Source organism: Suricata suricatta, chromosome 4 (genome assembly GCF_006229205.1).
Source record: "Suricata suricatta isolate VVHF042 chromosome 4, meerkat_22Aug2017_6uvM2_HiC, whole genome shotgun sequence".
Lineage (NCBI taxonomy): Eukaryota > Metazoa > Chordata > Mammalia > Carnivora > Herpestidae > Suricata > Suricata suricatta.
This window is the reverse complement of record NC_043703.1, coordinates 14,332,062-14,351,260: the sequence shown is the minus strand read 5'-3', so window position 1 is coordinate 14,351,260 and position 19,199 is coordinate 14,332,062. Positions and strand designations below refer to the sequence as shown.

Here is a 19,199-nt window from a genome sequence, read left to right as displayed (position 1 = left end):
CCTGATGATGAGTGACACTGAGCATAGTTTCATGTGCCTGTTGGCCATCTGGATGTCCTCTTTGGAGAAGTGTCTGTTCATATCTTCTGCCCATTTCTTCACTGGATTATGCGTTTTTTCTGGTATTGAGTTGATAAGTTCTTTACAGATTTTGGATATAACCCTTTATCTAATACATCATTTACAAATAGTTTTTAAACAAAATCTTAAATTCATAAACTTTAATCTCTATTTGTTTCCTGGTAAAAAACAATGTTCCTCTGAACCAGGAGGGCAAAATTGCCAGAATGACACGTGTGCTGACTCTGGAGGCCCACTTTCCACATGACTGTGGTTAGGCTTGATAAATGAAGAAGACCATGAGTACAGACTGCAGCCATGCATTTCAGCTCTAAAAATAAAGTTAGTGCTTTGGTACGCCTTTCCAGGCCTTCTGACAGCAGGACCTACCTCTGAAATATGAAAAATAAACTCTAATAAACCCCACATAATTCAAGTTGAGACTATGTTAGCAAAAACCGAAACAACTTTGCCAACCAGTCTATATCTGCATCTATTAGTCAATCAACAGGCATCTCATGAAAAGCTATGGTTAATCATATGTGTAGCAGGAGACAAGAAGAAAAGGACTAGCTTCATGGTCACAGAACGAGACAAACCCTTTTTCTAGGAAGTGCTTGCTGTAAACTGCTTCAGGAAGAAAGATCAGGCCCCGGATGCAGTCACCGGCCACTGGCACATACCTGACTATCAAGAAGTTGCATCACGTTCTGGAAATCATGGGGATACTGAGGACGTTCCTCTTTAAACTCGTGTGCGTCTTTTAGCGTGCCAATGTTAGACTTGATCTGCATGTTGGACTTCTGGATTTCTGACAATTGCTGTAAAAGAAAATAAACACAAACTTACTAGTGCAGATGTTTATACTTTTATAACAGTCGCCAGGAACAGAGAAACTGAGTGCAGCTGATTCTTACGATTATTTTTATTTTTTTACTTATTTGTATTCCTAATATTAATACAATTTTTCTTTTTCTAATGGTTATTTATTTATTTAGAGACAGCGGGGTTGGGGGCGGGGGGCATCGTACAGGGGAGGGGCAGAGAGAGAGGGAGACAGAAAATCCCAAGCAGGCTCCACACTATCAGCATGAAGCCTGATGCGAGGCTCAAACTCATGCACTGTGAGATCATGACCTGAGCCGAAACCAAGAGTCAGACGCTTGACTGACTGAGCCACCCGGGTGCCCAGGTTCTCGCGACAATTGAATGATGAGGCCAGCAGCATCCTGCAACTGCATCCGTGAACTCATTAGGGACAATGCGTTTTAATTCTCTGTTATGTTACTCCTAAAGTTAGCAGCAATTTAAAAAAAAAACCCTGAAAAAAAACACAGAAGGTAACACGTTAACCGAAAAGACAAAAGGGTGGGGGGCATAGCTGCCCTGCTTAAATCTGGGCTGAACACAGCAGCTTCTTTGCAAAGAGTACTGTGTGAAACTGGTACAGGCTGACTTCTCAGGAGAAACCTGACCAACACTACCTGAGCCAGGTCAACACCAACAACCACAAATCGTGAAGAGAGTTTTACCCGTGATGTGATGTGATGTGATGAAAACTATAACTTAATCACTGAGGGTTTCATCCCCCAAACCCAGAAGCCCAAGCTAACCAAGAGAAGACTCCTGGGAAAATTCCAGGAGAGGGGCATCCTGGTGACAAGTCAAGTACTCTTCAAAATTGTCCAGGTCACTGAAAACTGAGACACTGTCTCAGACAAGCCTAAGGAGATGTGACAACTAAATATTATGTGGTATGATGGAAAGGATCCTGGAGCAGAAAAGTGACATTAGGTAAAAGCTAAAGTATGGAGTTTAATTAATACTAATATATCAGTATTGGCTCATCAAGTGTAACAAATGAACCAGACCAATTTAAGTTGCCAGTAAGATGGGAAACTGTGAACCCGGGTAGGAGAGGGAGGTGTTACGTGAACTTTTCTGGATTGCACGCTCAACTTTTCTGTAAGCCTAACTATTCTAAAAAATGAAGTCTATTATAAATAATAATTTTAGGGGTGTCTGATGGTTCAGTTGGTTAAGCATCCAACTCTTGGTTTCTGCTCAGGTCATGATCTCTTGGTTTGTGAGTTTGAGCCCCCTGTTGGGCTCTGGGCTGGCAGCACAGAGCCTGCTTGGGATTCTCTCTCTCTCTCTCTCTCTCTCTCTCTCTCTGCCCCTCCCCTGCTCACACTGCCTCTCTCTCAAAATAAATAAATAAATAAACTTAAAAAGTAATAATAATTTTAAAAACCATCTATAGCTAAAAAGGGGCAAACAACCCACATGTTGTCAACTGATGAGCAAACAAATGAAATACAATATTCATGGAACGGAATATCGTGCGGCAATGACAGAGGAATGAAATGGTGATACATGTACATCCTTATGACTCGGATGAACCTCAAAAACGTTATACTAACCGTGAGCAGCTGCTCACAAAAGATCACATATTATATGATTCAATTCATACGTAGCATCCAGAATCGGCAGATCCACAGAGGCACAAAGCAGATCTGTGGCTGCCAGTGGCCTGGGGGAGGGGGTGCTTCCTGAGGTGATGACGTATTCCGAAATGCCTATGAGGCTGGATGCATGACTCTGTGAACATACTAAAAACCACTGAACTGTGCACTCTAAGTGGGTGAATTTTATGGTATAGAAACTGTATCTCAAAAAAATGTAGGAGTGGTAGAAAAATCCTACGTGGGGACAAGTGCCAACCCACTATTACCGTAGGAGCAGGAAGCAGGGGATGGAATCCCGGAAGGAACCTGAGGCAAAGGAACACTAATTGGCAGCAAGGGGGAAAACGAGTACGGCCTTGATGAAGAAGACGTGAGAAGCCAGTCCTAAACTGGTTAGTACCGCAGTCCACCAGTGGGTAAGAGGGCATCTCACTTTGAGCCACAGATAGTTCAGGAAAGGCCCCTGGTGCAGGGGACAAAAAAGAACCCACAGGGGCGCCTGGGTGGTTCAGTCGGTTGGGCTCCTGACTTCGGCTCAGGTCATGATCTCACGGTTCGTGGGTTCGAGCCCCGCGTCAGGCTCTGTGTTGACAGCTCAGAGCTTGGAGCCTGTTTCAGATTCTGTGTCTCCCTCTCTCTCTGCTGCTCCCCCACGCATGCTCTGTTTCTCTCTGTCTCAATAATAAATAAAAACATTAAAAAAATAAAAAAAAAGAACCCATGAATAGAGAAACTACTGCCTAGGCATTCTGATACTTGGAAAAAACCGCCACCAAGGAGAGGTGATATGGAATAACTGAACCAACAGGAAGTTGTTTAAAGGAAGCGTTCACAAAAGACACAGTGAACCACCCAAATTTATTTCCCCTCAACTTTTCATTTGCAATTTACAACTTCTAGAAAAGTTGAGGAGCGCCTGGATGGCTTAGTCGATTGAGCACCTGACTCCTGATTTCAACTCAGGTCAAGATCTTGGTTCATGAGATAGAATCCCGTGTTGGGCTCAGCGCCGACAGCATGGAGCCTGCTTGAGATTCTCTCTCCCCCTCCCTCGCTAGGCCCTGCTGGTGCGTGTGCACTCTTTCAAAATAAATAAAAATTTTTTAAAAAAGGAAAAAGAAAAGTTGAAAGAATAGTATAATGAACACCAACACCACAGTTTCAACCAACTGTGAACATTTTGCCGTGTTTGCTTTATAAAGATAAGACAGGGCTGGCAAATTTTCTGTAAAGAGCCAGATGGCATTCCGGCTTTGGGAGACACGTAAGGCCTTGGTCAGAACCGCTCATCTCCACAGCTCCAGCACAAAAGCACCACAGACAAAGTATAAAGGAACACGTACAGACACAGAAATGTGAACTTCATGTAATTTTTACGTGTTGTGACCTATTCTTCTTTTGATCTCTTTCGACCATTTAGAAATATTAAAACCATTCTCGGCTCACTGGCCATATGAAAATGGGTGATATGTCAGATTCAGTTCACAGGTTGTGATTTCCCCACCTCTATGCAAGAGTTCAAGGCGCTTTAGAGAAGGCCCTGAGCTGTATTCTAAAAATGTCCTTCCGTTTCAGTTTGTAAAACTTGCTGGCCTCTAGAGGGAGCTCAAGGATCTTGCTTTCTTTCCCCAAAGGTGACTCAGGACTGAGCTGCCGATCCAGCTCAGGTCTTTCCATCCAGCTCAGGTCTTTTGTAGCTGGAAGACAGCAGCCACTGTCACAGAGGTTAAGGTCCCAGGCTAGCAAGGCATGGCTCTGTCTATGCATGTGACCAGGGCAGTGTGGAGCAAGGTTGCTCCCATAGGGATGGGGACTCATTTAGTTACATTCTGCTTGCTCAGAACCGCTGTCCTTCTCACCGGCCAGGAAGGAACCTGGCAAAAAAATTCTACTTATGTCTTTCTGGGTTGGCTTCCTTCTTCCACATTGGTGATCTGTGTCACATTTCTAGAAAGTTCCTTTGGAACTTATAAGGCTTCAAAATTCAGGGAGGAGGCTTATGGTTTATGGCTCTCTAAACCTAACCAGCTAAGGAAAGAGAGACCCTCTTTCTATGATCTGACCAAGGGTACCAAAAGTACCACGTGTTCTTTTTTTTCAACGTTTGTTTTAATCTTTAGTGTTTTAGGTACTCCCTACACTCAACGTGAGGCTCGAACTTACAACCTTGAGATTAAGTGTGCACGCTCCACCGACTGAGCCAGCCAGGCGCCCCTCAAATGGGCCAAGCGTTCTGCACATGCGTTTGGAGCCAAAGCTCTCGCTTTCAAAGAAATGACTTTTCTGACTTGCTCTGTCTTCTGTATGTCGCAAGTTCCCTCAGGATTCTGAAGAGGAGGGGTGTCTGGACCAAGACACAATAAAGTAATTTCTAGATCCACTGGCCATAACGCCACTCTAATGCCATCTCCTGAGGCAACAACCCTATCAATACTATGAGGAGTTCTTGGTTTCATACTTACATATTCTAATGCTGAATTCTTGGAGGTCAACTCTTTAAACTCCTTCATAAACATTTCCTTGACTTTTTCCATTTCATCAACTAGTTTCTCCTTTTCTTCTTCTTTCCATCTATCAAATAACTTCAGAAATTCTTCCTCTTTTGTTTTCTGCATTTCATATTCCTGAAATTATTTGAATGCATGGCTTTAAAAGTTCTGATGTGAAGCAAAGTTTTAAATAAATGACACAGCTTCAGCTAGTATCATGTGTATCAGTTAGGTTGGCAATAGCACTTCATATAATTGCAATGTCCGCAGTGATTTTTCCAAACCAAACGCAGCACATGGCATCCCTTCATCCTTAGATGTCTCAGAATACAAACACCGAGGCCCAAAGTCCCAAGAGTTCTGTGAACTGTGAACTTGTACAGTAGATATGCAATAATATGTAAAATGTAAACATACTTTAACAGAAAATGTCTATTGAGCAGGTACTATTTTGTTCTCAATACTGTATCAGTTTGGATAAAGTAGCCCCATCTCACTCCCAAAACACAAATTCATATTTATACAAGCTAATTCAATGTCTAGACAATCAGCCTCTGACTTCTCAATGACCTTCAGTTTAGGGTGTTCTTGTGTGTGTGTGTGTGTGTGTGTGTGTGTGTGTGTGTGTGTGTGTTTACCTAACTGCAGACTTAACACGATAGACACACTTGCTCTGACATACACAGAACTTCGCCCCCAACAGAAGCAGAACATACTTTCTTGTTAAATGCACATGGAAGATTCACCAGGAGAGAGCATATGTTAGGTCACAAAAGAGTCTCAATACATTTCAATTATTTATTTTTTAATTTATTTATTTAGTTTGAGGGAACGGAGAGAGACAGAGAGACAGGGAGGGAGAATCCCAAGCAGGCTCCCCACTGTCAGTGCAGAGTCCGATGCAGGGCTCAATCTCATGAACCACGAGATCATGACCTGAGCTGAAATCAAGAATAGAATGCTCAACAGACTGAGCCACCCAGGCTCCCCTCTCAATAAGTTTCTAAAAATTGAAAGGATGCTAAGTGTATTTTCCCTCCACACTGGAATGAAGCCAGAAATCAGTAACAGAAGAAAATATGGAAAATTCACAAATACTTTAAAATGAAACACTGTACTCTTAAGCAACCAGTGGGAGATAGAAAACTCACTAGGGAAATTAGAAAATATTTTGAGATGAATGGAAACTAAAACACAACATACCAAAACAAACAAACAAAAAAGCTGTAAGTGCCTACATTAAAAAAGAAAGCTCTGGTGTGCCTGGGTGACTGAGTCAGGTCACGGTCTCACGGTTCCGGAGTTAAAGGAACTCGTGCTCTCTCTCTCTCTCTCTCTCTCTCTCTCTCTCAAAAATAAATAAACATTAAAAAAATAAAAAAAGGAAGATCTCAGGAGACGAAGAAGGTTATTTAACCATAATAAAGAGGTCAATTCATCAAGAAGGTATAAGAATTGTAAATATTTATGCATCTAAAATTGCAGCATCCAAGTTGATAAAGCATATACTAACAGAACAAAAAGGGAAAATAAACAGCAACACAGTAATCATAGGGGACTTTAATATCCACTCTCAACGATGGATAGATCATCCAGACACAAAGTCAATAAGGAAACCCGGGATTTGAACAACAGTGCAAACCAAATGGACCCAACAGATAGTATCCAGCAGAACACAGTTGTCTTCTTTTTTTTTTTTTTTATAATTTTTTTAATATTTTATTTTTGAGAGACAGAGAGAGACAGCGTGAGCAGGGGAGGGTCAGAGAGAGAGGGAGACACAGAATCTGAAGACAGGCTCCAGGCTCTGAGCTAGCTGTCAGCACAGAGCCTGACATGGGGCTTGAACTCACAAACTGTGAGATCATGACCTGAGCCGAAGCTGGATGCTTAACTGACTGAGCCACCCAGGTGTCCCCAGAACACAGTCTTCTCAGCTCAAGTGGAACATTCTCCAGGATAGATCATATGTTAGGTGACAAGTCTTAACAAATTCAAGAGGACTGAATTTATATCAAGTATCTTTTCTGACCACATGGTATGAAACTAGAAATTAGTAACAGAAAAGGGAGCCCGAGAGGCTCAGTTGGTTAAGCGACAAACTTCAGCTTCGGTCATGATCTCTCAGGTTCATGAGTTTGAGCCCCACATTGGGCTCCGTACTGACAGCTCAGAGCCTGTAGCCTGCTTCGAATACTGCCTCCCTCCTCCCCTCCCTCTCTTCCTCTCTCTCTCTACCCCTCCTCTCTTTCTCTCCTCTCAAAAATAAACATTAAAAAAAAAAGAAGAAATCAGTAATAGGAGGAAAGTTGGAAAATTTACAAGTAGATGGAAATTAAACAAACAACTAATGGATCAAAAAAGGAACCAAAAGGGAAGTAAAAAGTATCTTGAGATAAACAAAAATGGAAACACAACATATGAAAACATATGAGATATGCCGAAAGCAGTTCTAAGAGGAAAGTTTACAGCTAAAAATGCCTCCATTAAGAAAAAAAGAAATATATCAAATAGACAATCTAACTTTATGCCTCAAGATCAGAGGGAAAAAAAACAATTAAGCTCAAAGTTAACAAGAGGAAGGAAATATAAAGATTGGAGCAGAAATAGTATAATAGAGAACAGAAAAACAATGGAAAAGATGAACATAATTAAGAGTTGGAGTTTTTGAAAAGGTAAGCAAAATTAGCAAACTTTTGGCTAGACTAACCAAGAAAAAAAAAAAGGACTCAAATTATAAATGAAAGAGGAGACATTACAACAGACACCACAGAATTACAAAATTATAATAGCCCACTATGCATATGATTATATGCCTACAAATTGGACTATCTCAAAGAACAGGAGAAATTGCTAGAAACACGCAACCTACCAAGACTGAATCATGAAAAACAGAAAATCTGAACAGACCAACAATGAAAAAGGAGATTGAATCAGTAATCAAATATCTCCCAACAAAGAAAAAAATCCACCCTAATTTAAAAGGAGTTAATCCAGATCCTTGCCTCCACCCCACCGTTTCGGAACGCGGTACCCTACCTTTGAGAACCTGACGGCGTGGGCGTGCTGTGCAGCCTCCAGCTGAGACTTGGTGAGCTGCAGCTGCTCCTTCAGTGTGTCAATCTCACTCTGGAGCTTATCAGTCTGTGCCTTTCTCCTATACTCTGTTGGCAACAGAAATATTTTATTAAAATACCACCTCTATTGAAACCTATCTGAAAACTTACGGGGTCTTACTGATAAGACAAAGACAAAGGAAACTGCTCCAACTTGGGATATTATTACTTTTTCATGCCACATGAGCCTTTTTTTTTTTTTTTTTTTTTTGCTCATGAGTGTTTATTTGCAGCCCATCGTGTTACAGGGTGCTGAATTTCTTTTAGCAGATTATTTCGGCCACCGTATTGGATTACCCTCCAGAGACAGTGTGAGAGCCATTCGGGGAATAGTAATGGTGACAAGGAATAATCCTAGGCTCTTTGTTGAGGTGCCTGTCTCAGTGAGAGACGGGAAGCTTCTGTGGCAGGCCACTACCTTTCCGGCTCCCACCACACTCTCCTGAGAACCCCATCAGTGCTAAGACAATCAGACGCCGGCATTCAAGATGCAAACTGGGGCCATAAGCTGTCCAGAGGGCCAAAAAGAGGTACCAGAAGGTTGTATAGGAAGCAACAAGTGAAGGGAAGGTACTTATGTACATGTACTTACATGAAGATGTGCACATGACTGAATGGATGTACATGTGTCTGTGAGTGTAGACATGCAAGGTATGAAAGCCAAAGTGGAAAGTCAGAATCTCAAAGATGACCTGAAGAAATAATACTCATTTCAGAGTCTGAAATACTCTCTGAAACGAGTATGAGATAGAATAAGATACTGAAACAGAAGAGAAAGAAAGTCAGTTTCACGCGGAAGAATGGTAGATTAATTAAAATATTTAACTTTCCCAATTTCTCCACCATATTGCTAAGTTGTATCAGTGGTCCAGGACTTCCAGGCGGGATTTTATGCCATTCGTAGTGTTTATACAAAACTTAGCTCTTTTCCTAAATCGATCTGTTTGTCCAAAAAAGGCAGGAATGGAAACGGACTGGCCAAAAAGAAAGGAGAAAGCAAGCACTTCGTAAGAAGCTAAGACTACATACATCTAGGTACTGAAAGCATTTAAGGTCATAATGAGAGTTTCTGTGGGTTACTGGTCTCTACGCAGTCTGTACAATGCTTTGATCTGCTCAAGAAGAAATAGACCTGGCACTTTTTACTTTTAAGAACATTTAAATAACAGGAAATCTGGTTGATAAGGCACTGAACTCCTGCCCTCTCTTGCCTCTTTATTTTTTCTTCTCTATACATGGTTAATTCATATCAGCAGCCAGACACATCTTTGTATCTCCCACATCCAATGAAACAAAAATTTTCCCTTTCTCCACATTGTCCTCCAGACAATGTCTCGTGTCTCTGCTGTCCTTCCCAGCAAATGTTACTGAAGTAAATTTCTACAAATGACCACTGGCTCACCTGATTGTCAGCTCAGCTCACTCCCCTTGGGCTTTTGTTCCCACCAATCCATTAAAGCTGCTATGTCAAGGTCAATAGCCATGATGACAGCAATAATCAATTCTCAGTCCTCATCTTACTCTATGCCTCAGGAACATTCAATAAACTGATCACTGCCTCCTTCCCCGAAACACTTGTTTCCCTGGGTTTTCATGACAACATACTCCCCAGGTCTCCCTTCTGTCTCCATAACTATTTCTCACCTCCTTGGCTGCTCCTCCTGATCTCCTAATGTTGGGAGAGGCTTAAGCCTGGCCCCTAGCCATCTTCTCTTCTCTCTCTAGGTGAGCTCATCCAGCCCAGCTCTGCTAATGACTCCTGGATTGGTATCTCCAGCCTGGGGATCTACCTCGACCTCCAGATCCCCTGCATCTTCACCTGCATGGCATTTAAATGTGTGCCTCAGGTTTACCCTGACCAACACACATTCTCATTCTCCTTCCTTCCTCAACCCACTTCCCGCCCCTAGAGCCCCACCTCGGTAGACATCACCACCACTCACCCAAATGTATAGGACAAAATCCAGGACTGTCTTTTGTCTCTTGTTCTCATGCCGAGTCACACATCTCTGTGTAGAACACGTCCTCTCCATCTTCACTTCTCTGGTCTTCCCTCCTCCCATCCTGGTCCTGCTGCCATGTCACTCACCTGCATTACCCTGGCAGCCCCCTCACTCCTCCACCTGCTTCCACCACGGCCCCTATGCTTCCCACCAGCCGCTACCCACATTCTTGGCTGGGACCTTCAATGCCCCACGTGACCTGGCCCCCTCCCCTCCAAGGTCCCTGCACACTACTGCCTTGCTCGCTCTACTCCATTGACCGTCTATCTGCTTCCCAAACATGCCATGCTGCCTGCCCCTCACACCTCTGACACTCAGAGCTCCCCGTGTCTGGGATATTCATTCCCCAGCTTTTCCCCAGGCTGGGACCTCCTCATCAATCCAGCCTCCCATCAAACAGGGCCTCCTCCATGAAGACTTTGCTGACTACCTTCACCTCATTCTGGTTTTATTTTCTTGGTTGCGTTTGCCACCATTTGAAAGGAACTGCTAATTTATTTGTGTCCCCTCTGCCCCTCCTAACAGAATGGTAGATTCCAGAGGGCAGGACTTGGTCTGTTTCACTTGCACCCGTAGCCCCAGGCCTGGTGCTGTGCATGGCATACCATAGGGGCTCAATATTTCATGAATGAACAAAGACTATGATACTTTTAGAGGGACCGAGAGATGCACTGGACCATGTCTTGCTGAAAAAAGAGAGAAAGGTACCAAAAGGAAAACAGGTTTGTGAAGTTGAGTTCGTGACTTACCAAGGTGAGAATCTTCAGGGTGGCGGCGCTGAATGTGACTTTGTAGAAAAGCTTGGTTCATAAAGGCCTTATCACAAAAATGGCACTAAAAAGGAGAGAGCAACAAATCTGAGTGTCTGTAACAAGTGCCCTCCCCCCTAATTTCAATTAAAATTGGGGTACCTAAGGCACCACCTCTTGGCAACGTTCCCCCAAAAGCTATCCTGGCAAGGGATACTAAAAGCAGGACCAAAAAGACAACAGTAAACTAGGGTGTCCTCCCCAAACTGGGCGCAAGGTGGTGACAGCTATTTCCCGGCGGCCAGGGTAGCTCCGCTGGGCGCCTGCAGGAATGCTGGATGTAGCTCCCGTGACACAGGTGGCTCCCAGCCTGTCACCAACCTGCTTGAGACACTCCAGCCATGCCAGTCTTCTTTCTGTCGCTCAAGCAGGCCAAATTCAGCCCCTGCATTCGCTCGTGCCCGGCCTGACCCTTCCCCAGGCCTTCCCCCGACGCCTCCTTCCTGACATTCAGGAGTCATTCCTGGAGCGTTTCCCCATGGGGCACGTCATCAAGACTTTGGCGGATGGCCCTCCTGCTGGCCACTGTCCCACCACGCTGTCTTACTTTCATCTCTGCACGACTCATCAGTCACTACTTCCACGTTTAGCCACTTCACTTCTTTATTGTCCTCTTCTCAATCCTTCTCTGTTCTAGAACGTCATATTCCTGCCAGCGTGGGCTCTTGTCTGTCTTATTCATTGCGTTATCTCCGGAGCCCACCATTAATAAATGATGGAACACAAACTTAGAAATACTTGGTCTCTTGGGGCACCTGGGTGGCTCAGTCCATGATCTCATGGTACGTGGGTTTGAGCCCCACGTTGGGCTCTGTGCTGATAGCTCAGAGCCTGGAGCCTGTTTTGGGTTCTGTGTCTCCCTCTCTCTCTGACCCTCCCCTGCTTGTGCCATCTCTCTCTGTCTCTCAAAAATAAACAAAAAACAAAAAAAAAATTTTTAAGAAATATTTGGTCTCATAAATGAAATTTACTAAAGAAAAATTCCACAAATATTTCTGTTTTCTACCTTAACACAGATTCAGATCGAAAGCAAAACTTCAACTTGTTTCATTGATAGCCTTGTTCCTGGATTACCCTGAATTAGAACCTGGATATTATATATTTAATTTGTTAGTATTTCAGAATCCACCTCTAAAAGGACGTTCTTTTTTAAATATTTTTTTAATGCTTATTCATTTTTGAGAGACAGAGTAAAAGTGTGGGAGGGGCAGGGAGAGGGAGACACAGAACCCAAAGCAGGCTCCAGGCTCTGAGCTGCCAGCAATGAGCCAAAGAGGGGCTCAAAGTCACAAACCATGAGATCATGACCTGAGCTGAAGTTGGATGCTTAACCAACTGAGCCACCCAGGCGCCCCTAAAAGGATGTTCTTTTAACACAATCATAATATTATTCCACCATTTAAAATGTGAAAATTAATTCCTAAATATTGACCATTTGGTTATTTTTCTCTGATATTTCATACACTGTCTCAGACAAAAATTTTATAGTTTGTTTTGAATCAGGATCCAAATAAGGCCACATCCTGCAACTGCTCATGAGGTCTCTCAACTGTCTTTTGGTCGCTAGGTTGCCCCTCATCTCTCTTTTGTCTTTTTTGCTAAAGAAACGAAACGTGTGTTCTACTGACTTTCTTTCAGTTTGGATTTTGCAGTTTCAGCTCCATTGTGCTACTAGCATGTTCTTCTATTCATGTACGTGTCATGTTCTTCATGTTCTTCTATTCATGTACGTATCTTCTATTCACATACGTATCGCCTTACTACAAATCACTATTACTGCACCAGAAGTTCAGGTCTCTTTTCCAGAAGACCACCATTATGGCGTATTTTTTGGCACTGTGTTTTAGGGAATCTTTAAAGTATCTTTCCAGCCTTCTCTGCTATTGAAGACTGCCTGGGTTTAGTACGTCATGGACTGCCCACCAGACTCAGATGTCAGTGTGGGCTCTCAGGCACAGCACCGGGGGAAGGAAAGGATGAGTCTGTCTGGAAAGTGGGACTTTTGATTTGTAAAAATGAAAAATAGATATTGCAACTACTTGAATCATACAGAAAAGCCATGAACTCGGGGTAAGAAGGGGTCGGAAAACCTAAACTGTAATTGACATTGCTGGAGGCACAAAGTGGGAGAGTCTAAGAGTTAAAAACTCCAGGGAGAGGGGAACACTCCCAACTTGGTAAAGACCTGCTACAAACACCCGCAGCTAATGTCATTTTTAATGGAAAAACTCAGAGCTTCCTCACTAAGATCAGGTACAAAGCAAGGATGTCCCTTTTTACCACTGCTTTCAACACTGTACTAGAAGTGCTTGCTAATGCAATAAGGCAAGGAAAAGGAAATAACATATATACAGATCAGGAGGGAAGATACAGAGTTCTCTTTGTTTGCAGATGACATTAATGTATGTATAGAAAATCCCAAAGAATTGACAAACAAACAAAACAACCCCACAATAACTTTGGAACTAACAACCAGGTATAGCAAAGTTGTGGGATTTAAGGTTAATATACTAAAGTTAACTGCTTTCCTATATTCCAGTAACATACCACCCTCTACATTAGCACCCCAAAACTGAATACTTATGTACAAATTCAACAAAATATGTATGACATCTAGGGGCACCCGGTTATCTCAGCAGATTAAGTGTCTGACTCTTATTTTGGCTCAGGTCATGATCTCATGTTTGTGAGATCAAGCCCAGAGTCAGGCTCTGTGCTGGGCATGGAGCCTCCTTAAGATTCTCTCTCTCCCTCTCCCTCTGTCCCTCCCCTGCTCATGCTCTTGTGTGCATGTGCATTCTCTGTCAAAACTAATAAAAGAAAACATGTACAAGATCTATATGAGGGAAATTACAAAGTTCTGAAGAGCAAATCAAAGAACTAAATAAATGAATATCCATGTTAATGGATAAGAAGACTCAATATTGTCAAGATGTGAATTTTCCTTATGTTAATTTATAGATTCAATGCAATCCCAATCAAAATCCCAGCAAGGTATTTTGTGGATAACAACAAACTGATTCTAAAGTTTGTATGAAGAAGCAAAAGTCACAAAATAGCCAACAGGTATTGAAGGAGAAAGAAAAGTTTGAGGACGGATGCTACTCAACTTTATGACTTACTATATAAACAGTAATCAAGACAGTGTGGTATTGCCCAAGGAACAGACAAACAGATCAGTGGAGCAGAAGAGAGAGCTCAGAAATCAACCCCTATAAATATCACCACCTGATCTTTGACAAAGAAGCAAAAACAATACAATGGAACAAAGACAATTTCTTCAGCAATGGTGCCAAAACAACTGGACATCCACAAAAAAGTGAATGTTGAGACAGACTTCACATCCTTCATAAAACCTAACTCAAAAGGGAGCTCTCTCTCCCTCCCCCTTCCATGCACACACACTCTCTCTTTCAAAATAAATAAATAAATTTACAAAAAAGAAATAACTGATAAACAAGACTTCATTAAAATTCAAACTTTGGCTCTGCAAAAAAATATGAAGAAAATGAGAAGACAAGCCACAGATTGGGAGAAAACATTTGCCAAACACACACAACCGATAAAGGACTGTTACCCAAAATATACAAAGAACTCTCAAAACTCAACCAAAAGAAAACAAAAAACTACAAAATACGCCAAAGACTGTAATAGATACCTGACCAAAGAAGATACACAGATGACAATTAAGCATAGGAAAAGATGCTCCACATAACAGGTCATTAGGGAAATGCAAATTTAGACAATGGGCCACCACCCTACACCCGTTAGAATGGCCAAGATCCAGAGCACACACATCACCAACTGCAGGCAAAGTGTGGAACAACAGGAACTCGCATCCATTGCTGGTCGGAATCCAAAATGATACAGCCACTTTGGTGGTTTCTTACCAAACTAAATGTACTCTTACCATATGATCGAGCAATTGCACTCCTTGGCATTTATCCAAAGGAGCTGAAAACCTATGTCGGTACAGAAACCTGCACACGTTATCTGTTTAATGCGGCTTTATTCATAATTGCCAAAGCTTGAAAGCAACCAAGATGTTCCTCAGTGATTCCAACTATATAACACTCTGGAAAAGGCAAAATTACAGAGACAGTAAAAAGATCAGTGGTAGCCAGAGGCTGGTTAAGGGTGTGGGGAGTGAATTGGGTCCCAGTGTTAACAGATGCATATTTTAACCTATGTCTCTCTAACTGCAAAATGCATGCTTTTTTCTTGTTCTTTTTGTTCTAATGTTCATTTATTTTTGAGACAGAGAGTGAGGAGGGGGCAGAGAGAGAGGGAGAGAGAGGATCTGAAGCGGGCTCTGCGCTGACAGCAGAGAGGCCAACGCAGAGCTCAAACTCACAAACAGTGAGATCATGACCTGCGCCCAAGTTAGATGGTTAGCCAACTGAGCAACTCAGGCGCCCCAAGATGCCTGCTTTTTCTACCCCCAGCACTCATCTCCAACTGCAAGACACTGAAAAACTGCAACCAGGGTCAGAAATTCACTGACACAGATTCCAAAACCTTCCTGTAGTGCTAAAGCATGGACAGGAATTGGAGTCTTCCAGCTATGAAAACAAAAGTTCTTCTTAGAAGGAGTCTAAGTCCTGTTACAATATATTGGCATTTAAAAATTTCTATTTTAAAAAATAATTTGACAGACACATCATTGGCACACACTGGCCTTTACACATGGCCATGAGACTTTTAAAACACAAATTCATGACTGCAGGCTAAAGTCAAATAGCTATTTAAACAAAATCTATCATCTTCCTATAAATTTTATCACAGGCCAGATATCCCCAAAGGTTCAAACCTGGAGTTAAAATAACTGTAACATCTCGGAACCCCAGCTGGCTTACGTGTTATTATTCTTAGCAACAGACCCGACTTCCCCTCCCTGAATCGCCGTTTCTTACAGCATCGTCACCACGACCCCTGGCCTTCTTCCCACTCCACCGCTCGACGTCTCCTAGGAAAGGTGTGAGGCCTTGCAGGGATCCTGGGAGTCACAGCTCAGGACCAAGAAGCCAGTGTGGAATCAACGCACACATATCAGATGCTGTTTGCTGACTCCTTATCCTGCATGTGCGTTAGCTCATGGACTTGTCAGAAGAGCCCGAAAAGATACTCACTGCTACTGTTTTCATTTTCCAGATGAGGAAACAGAGGTCTAGACGTTAACAGACTTGCATGGTGGAAGAGTTCAGATTCAAACCCAGGCAGTCTAACTCTGGAATTGTCACCCTAAAGGGCTCACACTGCTCAGAGTCCATCAAGAGGCAATGGAAAGCCACCTAAGAGAAGGGTGTGTGTCTATACCCCACGAAGCAGGAATAAGTGGTTTGCGCAATCCTAGTTCTTTGTGGTCACCTCGCGGCATGCCACACACCAGACGCTATCATGCAGGGACTCTGCTGAGTGGCCGACCTGGCAGGTGTCATTTGTTTAATAAAGCGGAGCCCTTACCTTTATTCATGTGTATCATTCACACTTGAGAATCTTTACTAACAGCTATTTCTTGTTTGTTTGTTTTAAATATTTTTTTAAACATCTGTTTATTATTGAGAGACAGAGAGAGACAAGGCGTGAGCTGGGGAGCAGCAGAGAGAGGGGGAGACACAGAATCCAAAGCAGGCTCCAGGCTCTGAGCTGTCAGCACAGGGCCCGACGTGGGGCTTGAACTCACAAACCACGAGATCATGACCTGAGCCGAAGCTGGAACGCTTTACCAACTGAGCCACCCAGGCACCCCAGTACTAACAGTTCTTTCTATGGTAAGTAGAAGAATGAAAAAATTTCCATAAACATAAAATTTCTGTATGTTAGAGCTTTTAACATGTCACTGATTACTACCAAAGCTATTTTAATGTCTAGATAGAACCCATTCTATTTATTGTATAACAGATATATATATATATATATATATATACATATTCCATATCAACACTATTTATAAATAATGTACTTTCTACATGGAATTTAGGAAACAAATAGGCAATTAGCAGCATCAGGTGTCATTTGAGGATTGTATCTTGGGTTGTGTACCTAAGGCTAAACACTAAGCCTTTCTAACAGTATTCTGTTCCAACCGTTCACCCATCTTAAGTACACTTCTGTCAAGGCTCCTGTTGGGTCCATCCTGAGCACTATTAACCACACCATAATCTGTGTCTACACCCAGTTCTCTGCATTTACTCACACCACGAGTACCTAAGTCCACTGAGAATTTTTTTTTCAGTAAACGCTACTCCAACTCAAGCTTGAACTCACAACCCTAAGATCAAGAGTCACATGCTCTACCAACTGAACCCGCCAGGCGCCCATTCACTGAGGCCTTTTAATTCATATTTAGCCAAAGTGACTACAATGTAAGGGTATGAAATCAGTCTTGTCAGGCTGTTGCTTACTTTGATAACTCTATCAAATATTGTTGATACCCTTTGCATTTCCTCCACCTAATCAATAAAAAATATGTACAGTTGATTTCTGTTACACTCAAAAATTACAATATTTATCTTAGCTCAATATCTAACCCATAACAGTTAAAGATTAAACACAGAAGAGCACGAGGTTTTAATTTTTTAAATACTATTGTTGTTACATTAATATATTTTACTTTTTTTTAAATGTTTGTTTATTTTGAGAGAGAGAGAGGGAGAGCACGTGCAAGCGGGGTAGAGACAGAGAGAGAGGGAGAGAGAATCCTAAGCAGGCTCTATGCTCAGCACAGAGCTGGCCACTGGGCTAGGTCTCACAACTGAGCCAAAATCAAGAGTCAGATGCTTAACCAACTGACCCACCCAGGTGCCCCAATAAAATATATTTAAAATACTACCTGTTCAATTAACGAATACTGTTGTTCTATATCACTAACAGTGTTACATTAGTCAGTGTTCTTATTCTTAGGGGATGTGCATATTGAACTATTCAGGAGTCTGGTATTCACAGGCTAAGAGTTCAAAAGAATAATATGTATATAGAGAATGAGAAAATAAAGCAAATGTGGCACATGTCAATAACTGGAGAATCTGGGTGAGGGGTGTATGAAATTCTTTGCACTATTCTTACAACTTTTCAACAAGTTTGGAAATATCTTGAAAAAGAAACCCCACAAATGTAATCATTCCAGATCATTTGGGGGCAGACCTCAACAGCAGTTTGTCCCTGGCTTATTTTTCATTACATCGATTAGGAGGAGGGCACGGTCCCTTAAACAGCCAGCGTTTATAAAGCTGACTTCAGTAAAGCAAGGCAGACAACATTGCTTGTTTAATTATTAATCCTATGGTTGTCGACAGAAGGTAACGAACCATGTCAGCGGTTGGTTAAAATGACTCTTTTGCTTAACTATGTTGTTTCTTCGGATTTACAATAAAAATCTTACAAAGGAGGAAAAAAAAAAACAGCGATCGAGGATTTTACTGGATTATGAATCGGAATCACAACGCAGGGTCCCACCTGGTAATAGCTGGCTTTGGCCTCGATCATCAGCTGCTGGGTGGAGATCATCTTCTTCCTGCGCTTGCACTCTTCCTTGAGTAACTTGATCTCGCCGGCCTGCTTGGTGAGAAGCTTCTTGCCCTGCTCGCAGTCGGCCAGGCTCAGGCGCAGCCGCTCCTCCAGGAGGCGCAGCTGCGAGGTGAGGAACTCCTGCGAGTGCAGCAGGTACTCGATGGTGAGCTGCGCCAGGCGGATGAGCTTCAGCAGCACCGGGTCCACGCCGGACTGGCAGTGCGGGCACTTCTCGTCCTCCAGCTTGCAGAAGGTGATGTTCATGATGTTCTCCTGCAGCGTGAGCACGTCCACGGCCCCCGCCACCTTGTCCACGTCGATGGCGCTCAGCCGCCGCCAGTCCACGCTCTCCAGCCGCGGGCGGAACTGGAAGAAGGGCAGGGGGCCCGACGCCACGCTGGGGGGCACACAGGCCATCGGGGCCGCGGCCGCCGCGGGGGCGTCGGGTCCTCCCAGGCCGCTGGCCAGCGGGTAGTAGACGTGCTTCTGGAAGGGCTGCGGGAAGGAGACAGCGTGGGGAGGGGGGGCGGTGAGGGAGGTGGGAGTCCCGGGGAGCCCCGGCACCCCCGAGTCCCACATCGCCACCTCCCGCTCTTCCTTACCATGCTTGGAAGCAAATCCGCAGCCTCCGCTGGTATCCGAGGAGGGGGCGGTCGCGTCTACCCGGCCCGGGCCGCCTCCCGGGCCGCCGCCGCCCCACCCCTCGGGAGCGGGAGATGGCCGGGTCTCCGGCGGCGGCGGCCTA

The 19,199-nt window shown here is 43.4% G+C and overlaps 1 protein-coding gene across 4 annotated transcripts in view; it reads right to left on the bottom strand.

Annotated features, from left to right (window-relative positions):
• DZIP1 (DAZ interacting zinc finger protein 1) overlaps positions 1 to 19,193 on the bottom strand; it is a 52,406-nt gene extending 33,213 nt beyond the window's left edge. For 3 of the 4 annotated variants that reach the window (XM_029936529.1, XM_029936531.1, XM_029936532.1), the window contains exons 1-6: positions 19,057 to 19,193; positions 18,401 to 18,949; positions 10,886 to 10,970; positions 8,057 to 8,181; positions 4,991 to 5,152; positions 744 to 881 (exon numbers count right to left, since the gene is read on the bottom strand). In XM_029936529.1, the coding sequence (XP_029792389.1) occupies positions 744 to 881; positions 4,991 to 5,152; positions 8,057 to 8,181; positions 10,886 to 10,970; positions 18,401 to 18,949; positions 19,057 to 19,059 (1,062 nt within the window). In that variant the 5' untranslated portion in view covers positions 19,060 to 19,193. The remainder of the gene's footprint in view (positions 1 to 743; positions 882 to 4,990; positions 5,153 to 8,056; positions 8,182 to 10,885; positions 10,971 to 18,400; positions 18,950 to 19,056) is intronic. The other variant, XM_029936533.1, reaches the window with a different exon arrangement.
• Positions 19,194 to 19,199: the final 6 nt, after the last annotated feature.